This window comes from Diadema setosum, chromosome 20 (genome assembly GCF_964275005.1).
Source record: "Diadema setosum chromosome 20, eeDiaSeto1, whole genome shotgun sequence".
NCBI lineage: Eukaryota > Metazoa > Echinodermata > Echinoidea > Diadematoida > Diadematidae > Diadema > Diadema setosum.
The window spans coordinates 25,065,492-25,086,584 of NC_092704.1; the positions used below are offsets into that span (position 1 = coordinate 25,065,492).

General features: G+C 36.1%; 1 protein-coding gene across 1 annotated transcript in view; it reads right to left on the reverse strand.

Moving 5' to 3' along the window:
- Positions 1 to 21,093, reverse strand: part of LOC140243884 (integrin beta-1-B-like) — a 73,017-nt gene that overhangs the window by 25,539 nt on the left and 26,385 nt on the right. The window contains exons 2-6 of the mRNA XM_072323554.1: positions 16,162 to 16,317; positions 7,512 to 7,591; positions 2,466 to 2,579; positions 1,114 to 1,198; positions 518 to 649 (exon numbers count right to left, since the gene is read on the reverse strand). Coding sequence (XP_072179655.1) covers positions 518 to 649; positions 1,114 to 1,198; positions 2,466 to 2,579; positions 7,512 to 7,591; positions 16,162 to 16,258 — 508 coding nt within the window. The 5' untranslated portion in view covers positions 16,259 to 16,317. The remainder of the gene's footprint in view (positions 1 to 517; positions 650 to 1,113; positions 1,199 to 2,465; positions 2,580 to 7,511; positions 7,592 to 16,161; positions 16,318 to 21,093) is intronic.

Genomic DNA, 21,093 nt, shown 5'->3' on the forward strand with positions numbered 1-21,093 from the left:
TTTGTGTAAGTAGGGTATATGTATTCTATCACCCTCATGATAACTTCCAAGTTTGGTGACAATTTGCCAATGCACTTTCGAGGAATATATAAAAATGTGAGAGTTTATCTCATGTGTATCTTTTGTCTTTAAGTATCCAGAGCTTTAATGTATCATTTTGTCTATTTTCATGCCAATTTGTCTTTCATATATCTCTCTCCAGGGAATCACAATCTTCAAGCTATCAGTGTTTCAAAGGTTTCCTCAACATTTGATTATTGTGCATTGCTTTTATGAAATCAGTAAATTAAACCAGAATGGAATTGAATTGAGTTAAATTGTACTGAATTGAATTGAATTAAATTGAATTAAATTGTATTGAATTGAATTGAATTGAATTGAATTGAATTGAATTGAATTGAATTTAATTGAACTAAATTGAAACTCCCTGAGTTGCTTCTTGATATGCAAAGAGACACTGTGGATGATGAGGCAGGGGCAAAAGGAAGGAGATGGAGATACACAAGAGAGTGGTTACCTAGAACTGGTCCCAGTCTCCTCAACTCCACCAAATCATCATTCATGGAATCAGACAAGTCCATGAGATAGTAGAGATCTACAGGGAAGTCCTCTGCTTGCCGGATCTGGAGGTTGATAGGAATCGTCTCGCCTGAATCAGAAACAAAGTGATTAAAAGATTGTCTTTATCAAAGTTCATGTCATTAGCTCAATAGAAAAGTGTCATATATGCAAGGGTGGGTTGCAAGACCCATGACTGGTATCGTATAAAAAGGTACATTTTAATCCTTCATCTTAAAAGCTACATTATGCTGATTGAGGTACTTCAGCCACTCTTGTGCGATACAAAGTTTTAGTTCTGCACTGTTATGAAGAAACACAAGACGTGCTGTCAGGCACAGAAAAATAAAAGAAGTTGTATACTTTCTTTTAATGTTCCCAACATTGATTTCAGACTGGAAAAAAAATACCAAAAGAAATCATCAGCACATTGTCTTGGATGTCTTCCTTTCACATGTCATCACAATAAAAAAAAAAAAAAAAAAAATAGCCCTTCATTACAAACTAACTTTGTGAATTTGGGCCAATAAGAATAAATCTGCAGTATTTTCTTACCTGGCCTCATGGCAACATTGATTGACTGAGGATAGACTTGGACCAGATCTTCTAGGGGATCTCCAGCCTTACTCAAAGGTTTATCCTGTAAAGAAACAAAAATCCCTCAATGAGTTATAATATCTGCTCATACGATTTTTGTTCTATTTTATCATGTTTTGTTATATACCTGTTTTGCAATTCATATCACGCAACTGACACAAGACAGTTCAACAAGTCCATATCTCATGAAGAATTACAACTGTTGCTTTATTAGAAGAACCAAACTGTCAACTAGAATGAAAACAAAGTTTCTTACAATGAGAAAGATATGATAGGTAAACAAAAACAAATGTTCATTGTTAAAAGTGTGTACTACAGTGTATCAAATGACATGCCATACCAGACTATGACATCAAATCTCATTTTAAAGTAAACGCAACTAAAAATTTAGACATGGAATCTAACTAATCCTGACTTTCAGAAACTAAAAATGAATTCTGACTGAACATGGAATGGAGGAGTGGTCTACAACGTTTTCAATTCAGGCAGGTCTACTTGAAATACTGATTCTACGTTGGACACAGCACGTAACAAAACCAGACCTCAGAATAAGACTATAATGAATACAATGCGGACATCTGTATGTACTGGCATTTGTTTGTAGTCAAAAAATACAACACATTGCCTGTATGGATATTGTATACAAGGAGTGTTTTCAGCAGCATCAAGAGCATAGTCCTTGCTTATTCCATAACAGCAGTTGACTTATGCAGGATTTCTTTCTTCTGAAAACACCATCCAAGCAGTCATATTTTGCAAAATATCTTTTGTAATCAAAACTACAGACTTAATTTTCCTATAATTGTCCATGTCACTTTTTACTTTGAACAAATAAGATGAAAGACAGTTTTCATATATGTCTTATGCTTAAAGATTTATGCAATTTAAATATGAAGCTCTAAACTCTTTTTCCTTCAAACAAACATATGGAACAAGATTAAATCTATTATGTTGTTATAAAAATATCTACTTTATTTCTGAATAATATGTACACACATTGCATGGTGTTTTCATTCTCACAAATTTTGTATGGTCATGTATATTGATATCAGAAATTACAAACTTGTGAAAATATTCTTCTCTGTAACAAAAATGCTTTGCTGATTATGTCCCAGGGTGAAAATCACTAATTTTTCTCTTGAAAAGTGATGATGCTTTTTCTTCTTGTGCCATCCAAGTGGTTCTCGATGGCAAATTGAGAACTCGCAAAATTGCCTTTCAAGTCCAAATTAGCAAAATATAGCATATACATTAAAATTCTGTATTGGGGCAGTGTTGGCAAATGCATCATGTGCTAAAAGACAACTTACGTCTATAATATCCACTGAACTGAGTGGATTTTCAATGTAGTTTTCCTGGCAGCCTCTCTCTCGAAGCACTTGAGGATTATCACAGCGTGCGACGTTCTCATTGTCTTGAAAATCCTGACCATTGAAACATGAAGGACATGATACATAAGTGCATGATGAATTACAGAACGAAGCTTAATTGCTGTACAGTCACCGCCATTTACTCAGGACTCTAGAAAACAGAATAACACATTTTATTTGAGAAAACATTGCAGCAATATTTTTAACATACATTGTTTCTACTGCATAAATATGACAAAATATCTGTAAAAAGAGGCATTTTTCACCACAAAAACATTTCCTATATATATATATATATTTTTTTTTTTTTTTAAATCAAAACTTGCTGAAGCAGTGAAAGAGCAAGTGTGTTTATACATGCATTTCAAAGTGTAGCCACGAGCATTCTCTACCTTTACCAGTCATAAGAGAGCATGGATACATGTAGGAATAGTAGGAATATTCAACAAGAGCACTGTATGATAAATTGTTTGACAATGCATTCTTCAAGTGTGTTTAAGTAATGCTATGATGCGTAGTCATAAACTTGTCTGTAGCATACGAATGACTACCGGTAACTCTTTTGACTTCCTTTGACCTGTCAAGTCCAAGAACCGCTTTTATGTGCTTTGGTACTCAGAAAATCGGTTCATTTCAATTTTTAAATGCTTTTATGGTAAAATCTGAATTCTCTTTGATTTGTACTGTATTTTCATTCATAAAACAGTGTATCATTGTTTTGCTTTTTATTTCAATGGCTGCATGCAGAATTATTAGAAGTCTGTAAATAACTACATTTGTAACTGATTTTCATTTTGGCAACATATCAAAGAATGTTAAGTGTCCTTTCTCAGTTTAGCAAATTTCTTTTGATTTTGTGCACATTTAATAGATTTAACTGGTTCCATCTAATTTTTTCCCATTACGGGATATGCAGTCAAACTAAGCATTGCCAATTTGATGACAAGACATTTTCTGAAGCAGGTTTGTTTTCAAAAGGCTTAATGGTTTAATTGGGATAGTAACAGTACTTAATCTGGGGCCTGTTTCATAAAACTTGTCATCAGTGACAACTGCCACATTTCTATGACAAAATTGCTCTCAGCGAATCAGATGCAAGGATTTCAGTAGCTTGTCACATCTATGACAACTTGTCACTGATGACAAGTTTTATGAAATGGGCCCCAGGACAGACATCTAACTTCAAAGTCATCCTGTACAAGCAGAGGCGACTGCATCCCTTGTGAGTCTCCATATGACATACAATTGACACAATCGATTACTTTCTCTTCTCTTCTTCTCTATGAGCACATTAATTCTGAATTGGTCTAATTGTTCAACTGAGTGGATCATATGAAATGAAAACTCTGATGGCTGTTATTTGTCTTAATGTAAGGATTTTCTCACACCCATGTTTTCTGAGACAACTAGTTGCCTTGAGACAGACAATATAAATTGCACTGATGTGAATCATACACAAAATGCAAATACTTCAGTGCATTATGAATACATTGTACAAATGTAATGCAAGCTCAGCATAAAATACATAATAAGTGGGTGTAATCTATTTCACTTCATATTCAGAGTAGAGAATTCAACATGTGCATGCTTCATACAGGAGTGAAAAGGATAGCAAATTTTGATGTCAATAGTCTATAATAAACACTAGTCGTACAAAAATTTCCTACAGAATAAAAGTAACACAGAAATATCATCAAATCTGAACAAAATGTGGACTAAGTTCAGAATCAATGACTTTGAAGACAACATTTCCAATTTAATGTACATGAAAATAAATTAGCGTTATTATAGTTATACACAAATGGAATGTGAGAGTATTAAATTTGGAGTGTACATAACAACTTTCCGTCACAGAATCTTGAGAATTAACAAGAATTTGTGCTTCCTACACTAAAACAATGACAATGTCCAGTTGATTCTTTCTGAATTCTCACAGCTCCTCCAACATTCTAAGTATCATCCCACTGAAATTCAAACATGCAAGTACTCAACAATACTATTTGCTACAGGGAAAAGGCAATTCAAACATGCTGCATTACAAGATTACTTAGGAAATTTAACTACTGAGTACTTAGAGAACTGTTTCAGTTTCTGATTTCCGTGTCTAAGTATGTAAGTCTCTGTTGGTTTCTAATTACTCAGCATTTAAATATGATTTTCCTTTCACTCATCAAAGTGCTATTTTACTCTACACCCACATTGAATTTGATAAATACAGTACAAAAGTGAGGCAAATAAAAGAGTGAGCATTTTTATCAAAATTTGACTTATAATGAGAAGAGTGTAGAACCAATAACATTGTAATACTGTTGCAACCAGTACACCCCATTTGGCCAAGGTGATCAACTCAATATCCTCTCACTGGTATGTGCAGAAAATTACATAGTTTTCTGGTTGAGTTTTACACTGTAGATGATAGCAACTATCATCCTTTTGCCCCCGACAATTATCACTGCCTGGTTATTGCAAGAAAACGTGCACTTTTAATGAGAAAGATACACATTTTCTCATTTCTCATTTTCATGTCAAGAATGGACATCAGTGAAGATTTGAGTGAAGGTCAATTGAAGACTTATAAGGCCATGACATCATCAACCTATTTCATTTGCATAGATCAGCTGAGAACTCAGTTGATGATGATGATGACTGCTACTAAAATATCACAGTTTAAAGAAATCAGAAAACTTAGAATTGGCACAACTTTCTTAATCCAGGTTTGATTGTGATGAAATCCTCCAATTCTGAACAGTTTTATATGAGTACTTATTTTTGCCATTTATGTGAAATTGGAAGTCCTTCACAGTGTATCAGAATCAAGAGAAGTGGTGCTTGAGTTCTTTCCCCTGCAGCAGTATTTCAATGACTTCTGGGGGGGGGGGTATTTCATTAAGCTTTTGTCTGTCAAAGTTGTCGGACAAATTTGCTCTCAGCAAATCAGATGCAAGAATTTCAGTAGCTTGTAACAGTTTGTCAGAAAAATATCTGACCAAAATGCTTCATGAAATGCCCCCCTGAAACCATCTCACAAACCAGTGTCTGAGTTCATGCAATCATTGATGTGATGAATTTTTTGAAGTTTAGGTGCAGGAAATTACAGCAATAACAACCCATAATGACTTTTTCTTGTATTCACAGGAACCAGCTTGGCCATATTTAATCAACTCAACAAGGCATAATCACAGAAGCCGTGGATCAAATTGTAAATATGAAAATTTCCATTTGCTTTATAATATAAATGTCTCATGAAAAGCAAATTAGGTAAAGCTTTGACTAGAGGTCTACAATGCATTTTCCAGCATGCTGGTTTTGTATAAATTTCAAAAAGGTAATGCATGTATAACACCTTTTTTCTTATGATGCTGAAAGAATATTTAATGTTGCCCATTTTCAGGTGTTTAAAGCACACACATGCACAAAAAGTACTTGGGCTTCAAATTGCGGAAATACTGCTATTTCAAGTAATGGCGCACTGATCACTGCCCGAGAGAATGAGTCTCACTGCTTTCTCTGTGTGCCGTCTTCCTAATGACCGGCATCCATCAGCGAGAAGCAATCATGACATCTAAATTGGGCTTGTGTTTGAACAGGGCTTCATCATGGCCCGTGTGTTGGCAGTGTCTTACTGCTCTACATATTTGCATTATCATAAGAGCACAGCGCAATTATCTCATCATCAAGCCCCAAGTACAGGCAAACTGGACACACACGCAACACAGCCCCATTTCATTAGCCTCATTGTGTTTCCTGCAATTTCCTGGACATATCTGTATTAAATTTGTGTGGGATGATGAATTAATCATGATTTGATAAAACCATCATTTAAATGACATTCATGTACTGTAACTAGAGGCATAATCATTTAAATCTTTCATCATCCATGTCACATTCCCATAACTCCTCCATGAAAGATATTCACATTATGCCTAATTTCTATACAAGTTGCTTTTTTTTTGGACAAAGTTTGCTTCAATCAACTTTGTGCAAAAGTCCCTTCTTGTTTTCAATATTTCTTTTATAAAGCAATATTTCATAATCTTGAATAATAATGGATGATCATATCATTCTAAATGCATCAATTTGAAAAGAGCCTTGAGGTGTAACAACATGACGTCATTTGATAATTAAAAAAAATACTTCATATCTATCCCTTTGAATAGTGTCAACTATACCATGTATTATTCCAGTCGTTCATGGCTCAATCATAAGAAATGTTGCCAATTAATTGATTTTAATCAGCTGTGATAAAAGGTCTTTTTTTATCATGCAGTTCAAATGTACAAAACACTCTTTTTCAACCTGTTCATAAGTCTCCTCTGAATTTCATATTCAAATTTGAAACCATTCACGATAACGCAAGAAATATAATTTGCCTTGAACAGAAATCATTTCAATGATAGGAATGCATATTTGTAGGAAGTACAAGTATGTCAGCATATTTACTTACATAGTAAATAAAAATGCTTCAATAGAAATTGGAGAAATCCGAGGTGTATCATATATATATATATTATATATGTTTAGTATTTTTATCATTTTAAGTGTCTGAGTACATGCCCATTTTTTTTTCTCAAGATAAATAATGATACATCTTAGCGATATCATCCACAGCAGAAGTCTGCAGGGTAAGGATGAATGTGCGGTAAGGTTGTCGGAGTCTGATGGAACGTCTAGCTACCATCGTCAAAAACACTCTCCCACATGTGTAAGTGGTACTGAAAAATCATTCACCTCCCATGGGCACATCTGCCTCACTGATGGAAATGTGACAAGTGACTGAAATAAAGCAGGGTTTGGGTTGTTGTTGTTTTTTTCACTGTCTAGAGGTATTTTGAGAATATACATAGATATTACAAAAAAAGTTTCATGTGCATCACCTGTCTTGCAAGTGTGAGGGTTATGTGTGTTCCATAAGTCTTTCTCGACATGTAACACATGTAACCGTATCTTTTCCCATACCCCTTCTTACTTTGTGCCTGATATACTCACCGGTTGGCCACACCATGCGCATGATGGGTTTTGTGTTATACAATCACCACATGTCTTGGCTTTGGTGCACAATGCTGAGCCTGTTGAAAGAAAATCATAAGTAATACATAAAAGTGTTATTTCATAGCAGGCATTTGTTTCATCCTAAAATACCTGATTCTTCTCTACTTGGAAGTTTTTTTCTAAAAAAAAAAAAAAAATGAATAGACAGATATACCCTACATTATTATTGAATTACATATAAGAACAGGATTTCACTATAATTGACATACATTCAACAGAAAAACATACTGAAGGTGTTTTTGCTTTGAGCTGCCTTACAAAGGTGCATGAACAATACCGTTTCACACATTATGACTAACACAGGGTTTTCTGTGCAGAAATATGACAATGGGGCTACAAATGTATTTCAATAGTTCTATAGTGAATACTAACACTTCAAACATACTAAATAGTGGGAAAAAAAACCTTCATATGTTTTTGGTTTGCCGAACTCATCTGTGTGAAGTAAGGAATTATCGGTGGTTATTTCCCTAATAGACAATCCTTGGTGTGCATGGCAACCAATGCACTAGATGGGCATGGGTATAAATGTGTTTCATTACTGGAATATAATCTATCATAGTATAATCATAGTTTAAAAGATTCTAGATTTTAGTTGAGTGCGAGAAAGATTGAGAATATTCCCTAATGATAGACTTGGGGAGGGGGGGGGGGAACTTGTGAAGGTAATAATCTACAGAAAGCACAATGTACAGATCCTCATCCCAGATTACAGTGTGCAAACTCTGACAGCCTTACAAATAGATATCTTCTTTTTTTTTAAAGTCACCAACAAAAAAAACCAACAACAACTTGTAAGGCTTGCAGCTGTGTTTGATACTGAGTTACGAAAAACTTGACAAGTTGAAGTTGATGACTGGTGCACATGACAGGTACTTGCTAATGAAAGATGAAGTGCAGGTCATAAGTTGACTCTTTTGCCTAACCCTCAATTACCCTGGTAGTGGGTCAAATTTCACAGCTTGCCTCTCTCTACATTGTACAGGACCCTGTAACACTGTGATATCAGATCAAGGAGCCACAACAGCTCCATGGTATGAGTACCTGGTACATAGACATTGGCTGTGTTGGTGGTATGTCCACGTCTACACTAGTTGAATTCAGGTAAGTCTAGATGCACTGATTCCTGCTCGGTTTGAGTTTTGGAGACATTTATTATGAAAGTTTAACCTCCACAAAAGGTGTATACTAGTATATAATCCAAGAAATGGGTTGCCAGTAGCAGCAGCAATCAAACTTTGTGATGGACACACAGGCCACTTCTCAGCTGGTTGTGCTTTTACAAAATTAATTGCATCATGTATTGTCTTAAAACAACCATTTAATTTTATGACAGCAAGCTGAGGTCATAGATATTTTGATGCATTACACTAGAGCAGGTTAGTTGACATGCAACCTCTCGAGGCATTAGAGAAATGAGCACACGGAAGTGACAAAAAAAATAATAATGAAAATTGATAATATGTTCAAAAGAAGACTATGACACTCTTCTCTATTGCTTTTATTTTGTACATAAACATACAATATATTACTTTTTTTTTTCTTTTTGGAGAAAATGTCATATCAACAGCACCTACTTATATTGAATTCTATGTACATTGTATTCATACTATACCTTTTCCCAGACATACAGATCAAATCCAATGCATCACTATTTGAAATCATTGTTAAACTCATAACGGTAGCATGCAGCTGGTTGAGCTTGGTAAGTACATCAGGATGTTTTTAGTTGTGTTACTTCCTTTTATAGCAGAGCATACTCATGAGTAATGACAGCCTGAAAAAAGCTTGCCAGAGACCAAGTAAAACTAATGTACAGTTATGCAACATGCATGACAATCAACTTTGAAAAAAGGCATGACATGCATATAATACAACTTGCTTCATGCCATGGTCGAAAGAATCTGCATGAAAGGGTTGTGCTTTGGGTTGTGCTTAATGACATTTAAAATAAAACCAAAAACTAAATGAATAATACAATGAGCTCTTTCTACGCCACAATGTCAAGTACACGTGCCTTATAATTCAACAATGGCACTTGGATAAACCAAAGAATGTCACGCCTAAAATTGCTATAAAAGAGCAGTAGAACATTATTATGACATTCCCCATGTTGCCTCAACAATAGATACACGGTGGACTGAGTAAACTACTCTCAACGTTTGCTTAAAGGGATGGTATGGTTTTGGTTGAAATGGGGATTCTGATTTTAACTTTTTGTGAGATAATTAGAACCACTTTAATATCAAAGAGCATGTAAACACTTTTGAAATGGCTAAGATTTCCAAAAACAAAGTAAAACAAAGTGGGCCTGATAAAAGGTGGGACCCACCTTTTATTAAGACCGCATCGTTTTTTAATATCTCGGCCCTTTCAAAACCCATTTTTATCAAATAAACTTTTAACTAGACTTGGAATTTGTCAACACTGACAAATTAGGTGATCCGATCTCTTCGGAAATCAATGATTTTAGTGTCGATCCCAATAGGTATGACCAAACAGGTTTCATCTGTGTTAATAGGGACATTGACCGTGTGATGTTTGGATTCTCATTTAGAAAAGGGAGTCAGACCTGCCATCTATGGTACACAATTCCGTATACACTAAGATACAGAATGAAGTATAGTTGATCTTTGACCCCACTTTGCACAGACAAGATGGCATCTGAGCAAAACGTGGTTATTTTTTGAAATGATCCCTGTAATATGGTCTTTACGTGTGCAAAATATGGGAAAGATAGGACATGTATTCACCAAGATACAGGATGAAACATTTATGACTTTGACCCTAATTTGTATACCCAAGATGGCGTCTAATCAAGTAGTTGTTATATTATGAAATAATGTATGTGACATGATCTAAACATGTGCAAAACATGGTGGTGATTGGGTCTGTTTTTCTTGAGTTATTGCAAAGAAAGTTGCAGAAAGAAAGAAATTTCTCAATACATCGAAGATAAGCTTTAATTTCAACCAAGTTTTTTGACGTGATCCCGAAACCGTATGAAGAAACAAAGGGCACAATTACGATAGCGCAAAGTCTCAGCTACAACATTTTAAAATCTGGGAGAAATTCACCAAAGGGTAAGTGAGCTAGTGCTCGATAAAGTTAGTCATGTCAATTTTCATTTCCAGAAAAACTGCACTCCCATAGAGATAACACGTAAACTGGCCAGATTTGACAAGGTTACATTGAATTCATTTTTACGATGTGATGCCGTCATCTAATCAAAATTTTGTAAATATAATTATGAAAGAGCATTTAATAAGCTACAACATACTGAAATTTGGGTCAAAATTGGCAAAGGATTAGTGAGATACGCTCGAGTGACCTTGAAATTTGATGACGTCATTTTGAAAATTAACTCTCTTTATTTTATCAAGAAATTTGATATCTTTTAATCATTTTTTTAGCATCGCCACCCCATGAAATGACATGTAAAACTCATAAGCTTTCAGAATATGTAAAGAAAATGGGGGGTCACCGTCCATCCTGACGAGTAAAATCGGATTTAAAATTGGCGGTTTTTTGGCATAGTTGCACTGTATATCGCCATTGACGCGCGCGCGGACTTTCAACTTTGACGGACCCTTATAACGTCATATTGAGTCGGATTGACTTGAAACTTGGTAGAAATATTCCTTGACATTTCAGATATCCGATCCAAGTGAAAAAAACGGGAAATTTCTATTGCATATGAGCTGTGCATGCGTATATGTGCGCGCGCGTACGCGTCCGTCCAATTTTTTCAATTTTTCAAAAAATGCCCCAATTGGTCTGAAACGTATGCAAAAAAATTTTGAGCTCGATTTGAGCATACAAATATTTCAACGCGCGCATACGTGCGCGTCTTAAGCGTTAATATGAATTTTGAGAATATGAGTAGAATTTGCTTGACTTGAAATATATGTGACGTGAATTTCATTGAAAAATTCCATTCCATTAATGAGATATAAATGAGAATGTGTTTTCATATAATGACGTCATAGTGACGTCACAGTTGACTGATCACTATGATTTTATTAGATCTGTCGTCTTTGGGACATGATACATATATAGTATAATTTTGACATTGATAGGATGAGGACTTTCTGAGCTAACCTCTACACAACATTTGAGGAGAAAGAACTTTTTTGTGACAACGGGAAGTTTAACACTAGACTTGGAATTTGTCAACACTGACAAATTAGGTGATCCGATCTATTTGGAAATCAACGATTCAAATCCTGATCCCAATAGGCATGGCCATAAATGTTTCATCTGCGTTTAGGGGATATTTACCGTGTGATGTTTGGATTCTCATTTAGAAAAGGGAGTCAGACCTGCCATCTTTGGTACCGAATTCCGTATACACTAACGAAGATACAGAATGAAGTATATTTGACCTTTGACCCCACTTTCCACAGCCAAGATGGTATCTGAGGAAAAAGTGGTGATTTTGTGAAATGATCCTTGTAACATGGTCTTTGCGTGTGCAAAATATGGGAAAGATAGGACATGTATTCACCAAGATACAGGATGAAACATTTATGACCTTTGACCCTAATTTACATACCCAAGACGGTGTCCGATCAAGTAGTTGTTATTTTATGAAATAATGTACGTGACATGAACTAAACATGTGCAAAATATGGGGGTGATAGGGGCTGTTTTTCTTGAGTTATTGCAAAGAAAGTTGCAGAAAGAAAGAAAATCTCAATACATCGAAGATAAGCTTTAATTTCAACCAAGTTTTTTAACGTGATCAAGTAGTTGTTATTTTATGAAATAATGTACGTGACATGAACTAAACATGTGTAAAATATGGGGATGATAGGGGCTGTTTTTCTTGAGTTATTGCAAAGAAAGTTGCAGAGAGAAAGAAATATCTCAATGCATCGCAGATAAGTTTGATTTCAACCAAGTTTTTTGACGTGATCTCGGCGTCGTATGAAAAAACGGAGAATTTTTGACGATAGCCCAAAGTCTCAGCTACAACATATTAAAATCTGGGAGAAATTTACAGAAGAGTAAGTGAGCTAGTGCTAGATAAAGACCGTCATGTCAATTTTCATTTCCAGAAAAATTCCCTCCCATAGATATAACACGTAAACTGGTTAAATTTGACAAGGTTACATTATATCCATTTTCACGAGGTGAAGACATCATCCGATTAAAACTTTGATGAACAAAACTTAAAGAGTATTAAATTGGCTACAACATACTAAAATCTGGAAGAAATTCACCAAAGGGTAAGTGAGCTGGTCGTCAATAAAGACAATCATGTCAATTTTCACATCTAGAAAAATTCCCTGCCATAGAGATAACACGTCATAACGAAGATACAGGAAGAAGTACATATGACCTTTGACCCCACTTTGCACAGACAAGATGGCATCTGAGCCAAAAATGGTTATTTTGTGAAATGATCCTTGTAATATGGTCTTTACGTGTGCAAAATATGGGAGAGATAGGACATGTATTCACCAAGATACAGGATGAAACATTTATGACCTTTGACCCTAATTTAAATACCCAAGATGGTGTGTGATCAAGTAGTTGTTATTTTATGAAATAATGGACGTGACAAGAACTAAACATGTGCAAAACATGGTGGAGATAGGGTATGTTTTTCTTGAGTTATTGCAAAGAAAGTTGCAGAAAGGAAGAAATATTTCAATATATCGAAGATAAGCTTTAATTTCAACCAAGTTTTTGGACGTGATGCCGACAACGTATGAAAAAACGAAGGGTACACTTACGATAGCCCAAAGTCTCAGCTACAACATACTAAAATATGGGAGAAATTCACCGAAGCATAAGTGAGCTAGTGCTCGATAAAAATAGTCATGTCAGTTCTCATTTCCAGAAAAACTGCACTCCCATAGAGATAACACGTAAACTGGTCAAATTTGACAATGTTACTTTTAATCCCTTTTTACGAGGTGATGCCGTCATCCAATCAAAATGTTGTTATTATATGACTGAAAAACCATTTAATAAGCTACATTATATTGAAATTTGGACGAAAATCAACAAAAGAATAAGTGAGATACGCTTGAGTGAACTTGAAATTTGATGACGTCATTTTGAAAATTTACTTTTTAAAACTTATTAAGAAATTTGATATCTTTTAATCATTTTTTCAGCATCGCCAACCCATGAAATGACATGTACAACTCATCAGCTTTCAGAATATGTAAAGAAAATGGGGTGTCACCGTCCATCCTGACGAGTAAAATCGGATTCAAAATTGGCGGTTTTTTTGCACTGTTGCACTGTATATCGCCATTGACGCGCGCGCGGAATTTCAACTTTGACGGGCCCGTATGACGTCATATTGAGTCAGATCAACTTGAAACTTGGTAGAAATATTCCTTGACATTTTACGCATCCGATAAGTGTGAAAAAACGGGGAATTTTCATTGCATATGAGCTGTACGTGCGTATATGTGCGCGCGCGTACGCGTCCGTCCAATTTTTTCAATTTTTCAAAAAATGCTCCAAATGGTCTGAAACGTGTGCAAAAAAAATTTGAGCTCGATTTGAGCATACAAATATTTTAACGCGCGCGTACGCGCACGTTTTAAGAGAAAATATGAATTTTGAGAATATGAGTAAAATGCGCATAACTTGAAATGTATGTGACGTAAATTTCATTGAAAAATTCCATTCCATTAATGAGATATGAATGAAAATGTGTTTTCATATAATGACGTCATAGTGACGTCACGGTCAACTGATCACAGTGATACATAAAATTTGTCGTCTTTGGGACATGATACATATATGGTATTAGTTTGAAATTGATACTCTGAGAACTTTTTGAGTAAGTAGATACACAACTTTTGTCCAGAAATAAGAAGAAGAACCAACAAAGAATCCGTACAAATACAGAAGGTGATCCGAGAGGATACTCGGATCACCTAATTCCTCTAACAATATTATGTTCTTTAATATTTCATATAAATGGTTCTAATTCATCTTGCAAAAAGTTAAAACCTGAATCCCAATCTCAACCAAAACCATACCATCCCTTTAAAACAAACTACATGTTTGCAGAGGTGCATCTTCCTTATGAAAATGAGTGAAGAGCAATTATTATACAGTCATTGGTCTTGCTTGTGATGTTACCAATGAAATTAACAAAATTCAAGTAGAAAGGATATGAAAATGGATTTTGCAAATCATGACAGTAGCTTAAATGGGACCTAAAACGTGGGTGTCTTTTCTTCACCTGAATTTATATTGTTACTGTCTGGTACTTGAAAAGAGAGAGAAAAAGAGAGAGCGACAGTCACCATATCACAAGAAGTACATATACGTAGCTCGTGTACTACAACATTCCTGTACCCAACCAATTTGACTTTGCAAACAGCCTATCTGAAATTCAATCAAAAAGTACAAATCAAGTTCAAAGGATCTACTGTCCTGGCAAACCCCTTTTAAAATTCAGCATACCAAATTTCAGGTACATTAGGTACACCATGCTTTTTATATGTCTGTTTTAATATTCAACTACAGCCACGCATTGGCTGTCATTATATATCAATGTTGTCTGAGATATATACAGCACAAAAGACATATCATGCGGCTAAATTAATGCACATTTTCAATACATTTACATTCAATGTCACAGCATTAGAAACAGTTGAACAGAACATCACATTGAATACATGTAGGAAAAGCAATGATGACAAGCACGACAGAATAATTTAGTAACTTGTGATATTCAATTCAAGTGTCAAATTTCTCTCTCCAATTTCACATTTCAATAAAGTAAAGACACATGTGGAGACAGATCTTTGGCAGAGTTTTCAGATTCAATCACAAATTGCTTGCAATATACAACAGTACAGTGTGTTCCTTCTTTGTCACAGACACAGACATTTAAAGGACAAGTTCACCTTTATAGACATGTGGGTTGATTGAATGCAGCAATATTAGTAGAACACATCAGTGAGAGTGAGGGAAATCGGAAAATCCGTTCAAAAATTATGAATTTTTGAACTTTCTGCTCAGTCACGGCTGGATAAGAAGACTACTATAGCTTGTGATGTCACATGTGTACAACGATATAATGAAAGAATAAAGAAAATTCAACATATTTTCACTTTTCTCACATAACAAAAGAACACTCGACTTCTCTCTTTCAGAAGGCAGGGGGAATAATATTACCCTTAACATACGTCCGTAACAAGTCGAAGAAATGTGCACTTTATTCAAAAAGTATTAGAAAGTTTTGTGAAATTCTCTTTTTATTTTCCTTATATCGTTGTACGCATGTGACATCATACACTGTAGTAGTCTTCTCATCCAGGAGGGACTGTACAGAAACTTTAAAAATGCCTAACTTTGGAACGAATTGTCGGATTTTCTCCAAACTCTCAGTGATGTATTCCACTAATATTGCTGCATTCACTCAATCCACATGTATATGAAGGTGAACTTGTCCTTTAAATCTGCAATGTTGTACAATGTACTTCACAGCTTCTTTTCAAATAGATTGTATTTAACAAACAAACAAACAAACGAGCAACAAAACACAGATTTACAGTATGCTATAAAAAGCTTGATTATTAAAGGGTGTGTTCACACCACTCCTTACCCGTGGTTTGTGCATCTGTACATAGTGAGAGGAAGAAGAGTTCAGCCAGAAAAAGCCATCGTAATCTGTTCAGTTGAGATGTGACGTGGATCGCCATGGCCCTAGGCCTATAAGGAAGGAAGCGAACGACAAGAATGCGTGGCCAGTCCTGGAAACCTGTATTAGGGAAGACACAAATTAAATATTTATCAGGGTCTTGTACTCAAGTTTTTGTCAGTGTGAGATTTCAACAGTGACTAAAAGACTTGCAAAGATAGGGCCTATACATTTTTTATGTCAAATCCCTTGAGAAAGGGCCCGCTTGTAGAACCACCAATGGTGGCATGCTACTATGAACTCATGTTCATAAACTAAGAGCTGCTGTTTACCATTTTTTTTTCCATTTTCATTCTTGAAGGGGTAGGGAGCATTGCATTTCAAGTCCCACACACGCTCGCACAAACACACACACACACACACACACACACACACTTGTACAGACTGTATATAAATGAATGTGACAAACTCTTTTTGAAGGTAGCTTAGCCTTCAAAGTTCACAGAAGAGTATTTTGAATGAATTGTTTCAATGAAATCAGTAAATTAATGTAAAAATGTAGGCCTGTAGCCAGACAAGCATTAGATTTAAAGCAAGTCTGAAAAAGTAGTAAATGCAGTATATTGGTCCTTAAAGTGTCAAAAAGTTATCCAATTTTGCAGTCCTACTGTAGTTATACTGTCATGCTGAAAACCATTGGTAACCATCAATTGTGAGTTTGGCTGTGATGTTCAATTAATTGCATGGAATACCTTCATTTCAATTATATTCCAAAATTATTCATTTCTTCTTGGAATAGAATATCCACAACAGGCAAAAAGATCAAATGACCAGAATAAAGTTCTCATAATCTATAGCATAAAATATGCCTACCCTGGTACACAGTGTCTCAAATCTGAATAAAGTTAAATGCAGTGCAATACACTATGGGGTGTAGCACAATTATGAAGATTTTTTTTTTATTTTTACACCTCTCTTCCACAACACCATGTAGGAATTATTTACAAGTAACATGCAAAAAAACAACAACAATTAATTAAACTTTCTCACATTTTCTGCATGGGTGCATCAGTAAAACATCTGACTCTGAGCCTGTCATGTGATACTTAGTATTTTCTTCTCACATCGTGATCTGTAAAACGATTACTGTAGCTGGCTGAATTTCAGTGCATAAATCTAGACCCTATTGTCCATGGGAAGCTTGGTCATCCATTTGACAAGGGTAAAGTGAGTAGCTTTATTCAGCCTTGCTGTAAAACCAAGCAAAAATGTTCATGCAGAGCTTTCATTCATGTAAATGTAGAGTTCTATCTAGATTATTAAGCTATCATCAGTAGACCTATAAAACGTTAGAGGCGTACAGAATCCTATCAGTTAGATCATAGTAAATACAGGATTGTCATCTGAACGCGTCATCCCACACATTTCTGACTTGGAATTGCATTGGAAACACAAAATGGCAAGAGGTAGACCTCTAACAGTAACACTGCAAGATAATGACCATATTCATGAATAAACAGTTTTTGCCGGTAAGCTTCACCGCCAGGAAATGCTGCATCTCAAGCTGCTCAAGTAGTTGACGATGTTCAATTGTCGTCTGCCCCGAGCTAAACTATCACGAAGTCAAATGTCATGTACACGCCATCCCCACTCTACACAAAGAGGCGCCGAACCAGGGAATCCAATCCGTTCAAAGCCACACATAGCATGACTCACTCATTCACTTCGATCTCTCCACACCTCCCTTCACAGCTGGCCTCCTTGCTGGCATCTTTCCTTCTCTCACCCACGTGGTCTCTCAAATAAATAGAAGCTCCCAGTTGTTGTCTTTGCCTTAACTCGTGCCGATGGGGTGTCATATGCCGTTAAACTTTCATGAGCCCCGTATCAATAGGGCACGTGTGATACTGTATTCGAGTACAATACCGACCGGCAGTACTTGTACCCGAACTACACCCATGGCCCAGCACATGCGCTGCATACGCACTAAGGTAACCACGTTCTATCGATCCTTGTTCGATCACCATCAAAGGTACTTCCCCATCCCACCGACGATTCCGATAAACCTCGATAAAGTGTGACGCTATTTTTGTGTTCAATGCTCAATTCATTGCGATATATTCAAAACAAAATGTATCACTATTATTGGCTCACTTAATCATTTCGGTGAAGTACATGGTACAGCTATTTATCACAGGTTTGGGTTCAAAATGGGGATCATCTATTATAAAAATGATTCAAGAATATAGCTCTGCTAACTGAATATGGCGGGAGAAAGAGGAAGGCTATTATATTATGAGAGAGAAAAAGAAGACTCATAATTAAAAAAGAAAGAAAAGAAAATGAAGTGAAAAGAGAAGAGCGAGAAATGTAATGATGACGGCGGAAACGCAAGACAAAGAAAGTGAAAGAAGAGACGAAAGAAGAAGACATAATTATGCAGATAAAGTTGTTGAGAAGGAGGTTTGGCTAACATAATAAAAACTTGAAAAAGCAAGCCAGAAGATGGAAACAATTGCAGGGGGGGGGGGGGAGGAGGAGGAGGAGGAGGAACAATGAGAAGGACCGGATATAGGACTTGAGAGAAAATGAACCAGTATGCCATTAAACGCCTTGACTTGCTCAACAAAGAGAGTTACGGTCATATTATACTCGGTGATATAATGAACAATATCAATTTCATTTCTATCTTCCTAGCCAGAACGAAGTTTGACAGCATGTCCGAAATTTGACCCATACTTTTTATTATGGGGTAATATTGACATTGATAAGGCGGCGGGCCTTTTAAGGCAGATTTTCTTTCACACGGGTTAAGTTTCGTACAAGTTAGTCTGTCTATCTATCTATTTATCTATCTATTCATCTATCTATCTATCTATATCTATCTATCTCGACCCGTCATTCTCATCACCATCGTAAGCTTATCAAATACTGCATGTATTTACATTTTGCTCTCTTCATTTTCCTGCGTTTTCTTTCCTTTCTTTCTCTCGTGTGCATGCTTGTCGTGCTACTGATGTTTTGACTGCATGCTCACTTGTTACAAGACAGAGGGACGGGGACTCGGAGAGAAAGATGTATCGCAATGTCTAGTATTTTCTTTCTTATAGCAACCCGGCATTCTTGTGATGTGACAGGGCCGTGTTGGTGATCACAAACCTGTATATGGAATATCAATCGACAACCCACAACCACAACGAGGCTAATTTTTCATCGCGTAATACAGGAGTGGGCCCACGTGGTAGTTCGTTCAACTGTCTTTTCAACGATATGACCATGTGACAACGTGATGGATCAAACACAAACTGGTGGAATACGGTTCTCCCTCTCCGCCATCCCTCTCTCATATTCGCGAAGTTCCGCACACACCAAGTTCACGAGATAGTCCCTCCCTCCTCCGATCAAGGAGGTATGAGAGAACATACCTCCTTGCTCCGATCACGACGGGGAAGTTTTGGCTGTACATGATTGTAATACTGCATATCAGTGTCTGCAGTTCGTGCTTACCTTCCACACACAATCCGATGAAGTGCTCGAGAAGGTACACGCCACAGACTGTGCTGCAATAATGTTTATATTTATTTTGAACCAAAAATGTATCATCTAGTGATTGGTTGATAGAGTCTGGTGTGATTGTATTATCATGCAAAACTATCTTAGAATGTTGGCATGTTTGAAACTTCATGATACTATAGAAAATGACATCACTCTTGTAGATATTTTTCAAAAATACACTACACCTGTATTCGTGAAATTAAGATTCTTAATGTAAGAACTGTCAATGTATTTGTTTGCTTGCTTGAAGGTGACTGCATATCCATATTCAGCTACTCTACAGGAATACCTACTAAGTAGCTGGTTTTCCATGGGGTCCATAGGGATCCTTTTGGGCAGCCGGACCACTTCATCACCTGGACCCCTGCTCTTTGCAATGCGTGATGAAATGGGATCACGTGGGTGGATTATGACCTTTTCATACATGACGGAACCAAATTCAAAACCTCCTTTCCTAGACAGAGGGAGAGAGTGTTTTGTCCCCGGGTTTTGTCTCCAGAGGGGACGGCAAGATAAAAACTGAACATTGCTCAGCAAGTATAAACCCGAACCCGAGCCATTAATTCGATTGCAAGGCAGGTTACGATATATAATATGCCGACTGAGTCACTTTATCGCCTTTATTAGACTACAATATTATTCCTATATAATGTTTTGAATTGTCTATAGGAAGTCATGCGCTGCTGTTACTGTCAGGTCAATTGACACTATCATAACTTATCAAGGAAGAGGTATAGTAACTCTATACAAGAAAGAGACACTGGTATAGATAGCTGGTTTGGTGTCACTTTCAGGAAACATTATGAACGCGTATAAGGACATCATCACAAAACAACGTCTATATAAAAGGCCTATATTGTATTATACTTCACAGATAGTCTGGGTTATCCAAAAGCCGACTGCGCTTGACAGACACAGACACACGCACACGCACACACATGTATATATATATATATATATATATATATATATATATATATATATATATATATATATATATATACATATTATATGTAGGCCTATGTGTGTGTGTGTGTATGTGTGTGTGTGCATGTGTATGTGTATGTTGCATACCTGTATTTATAATAAATATGATAATCATATAATTATCCAGGGCCTAGTAATTCATGTATGATTATAATAAACAGATGGGTACAATAAAAGGGAAGTATGCGAATATGCATGTGCTTGTGCGCGTGTACAATACAATGCACATCCTAAAAAATACTGGAAATGATGGTGTCTCACAGATATGCATCTTGTGATAATATTGTTGGTGCGTCCTTCAGTGGTAGACCATCGTCTATAAGCTGGGGGGGGGGGGAGGGAGGGAAAAAGACA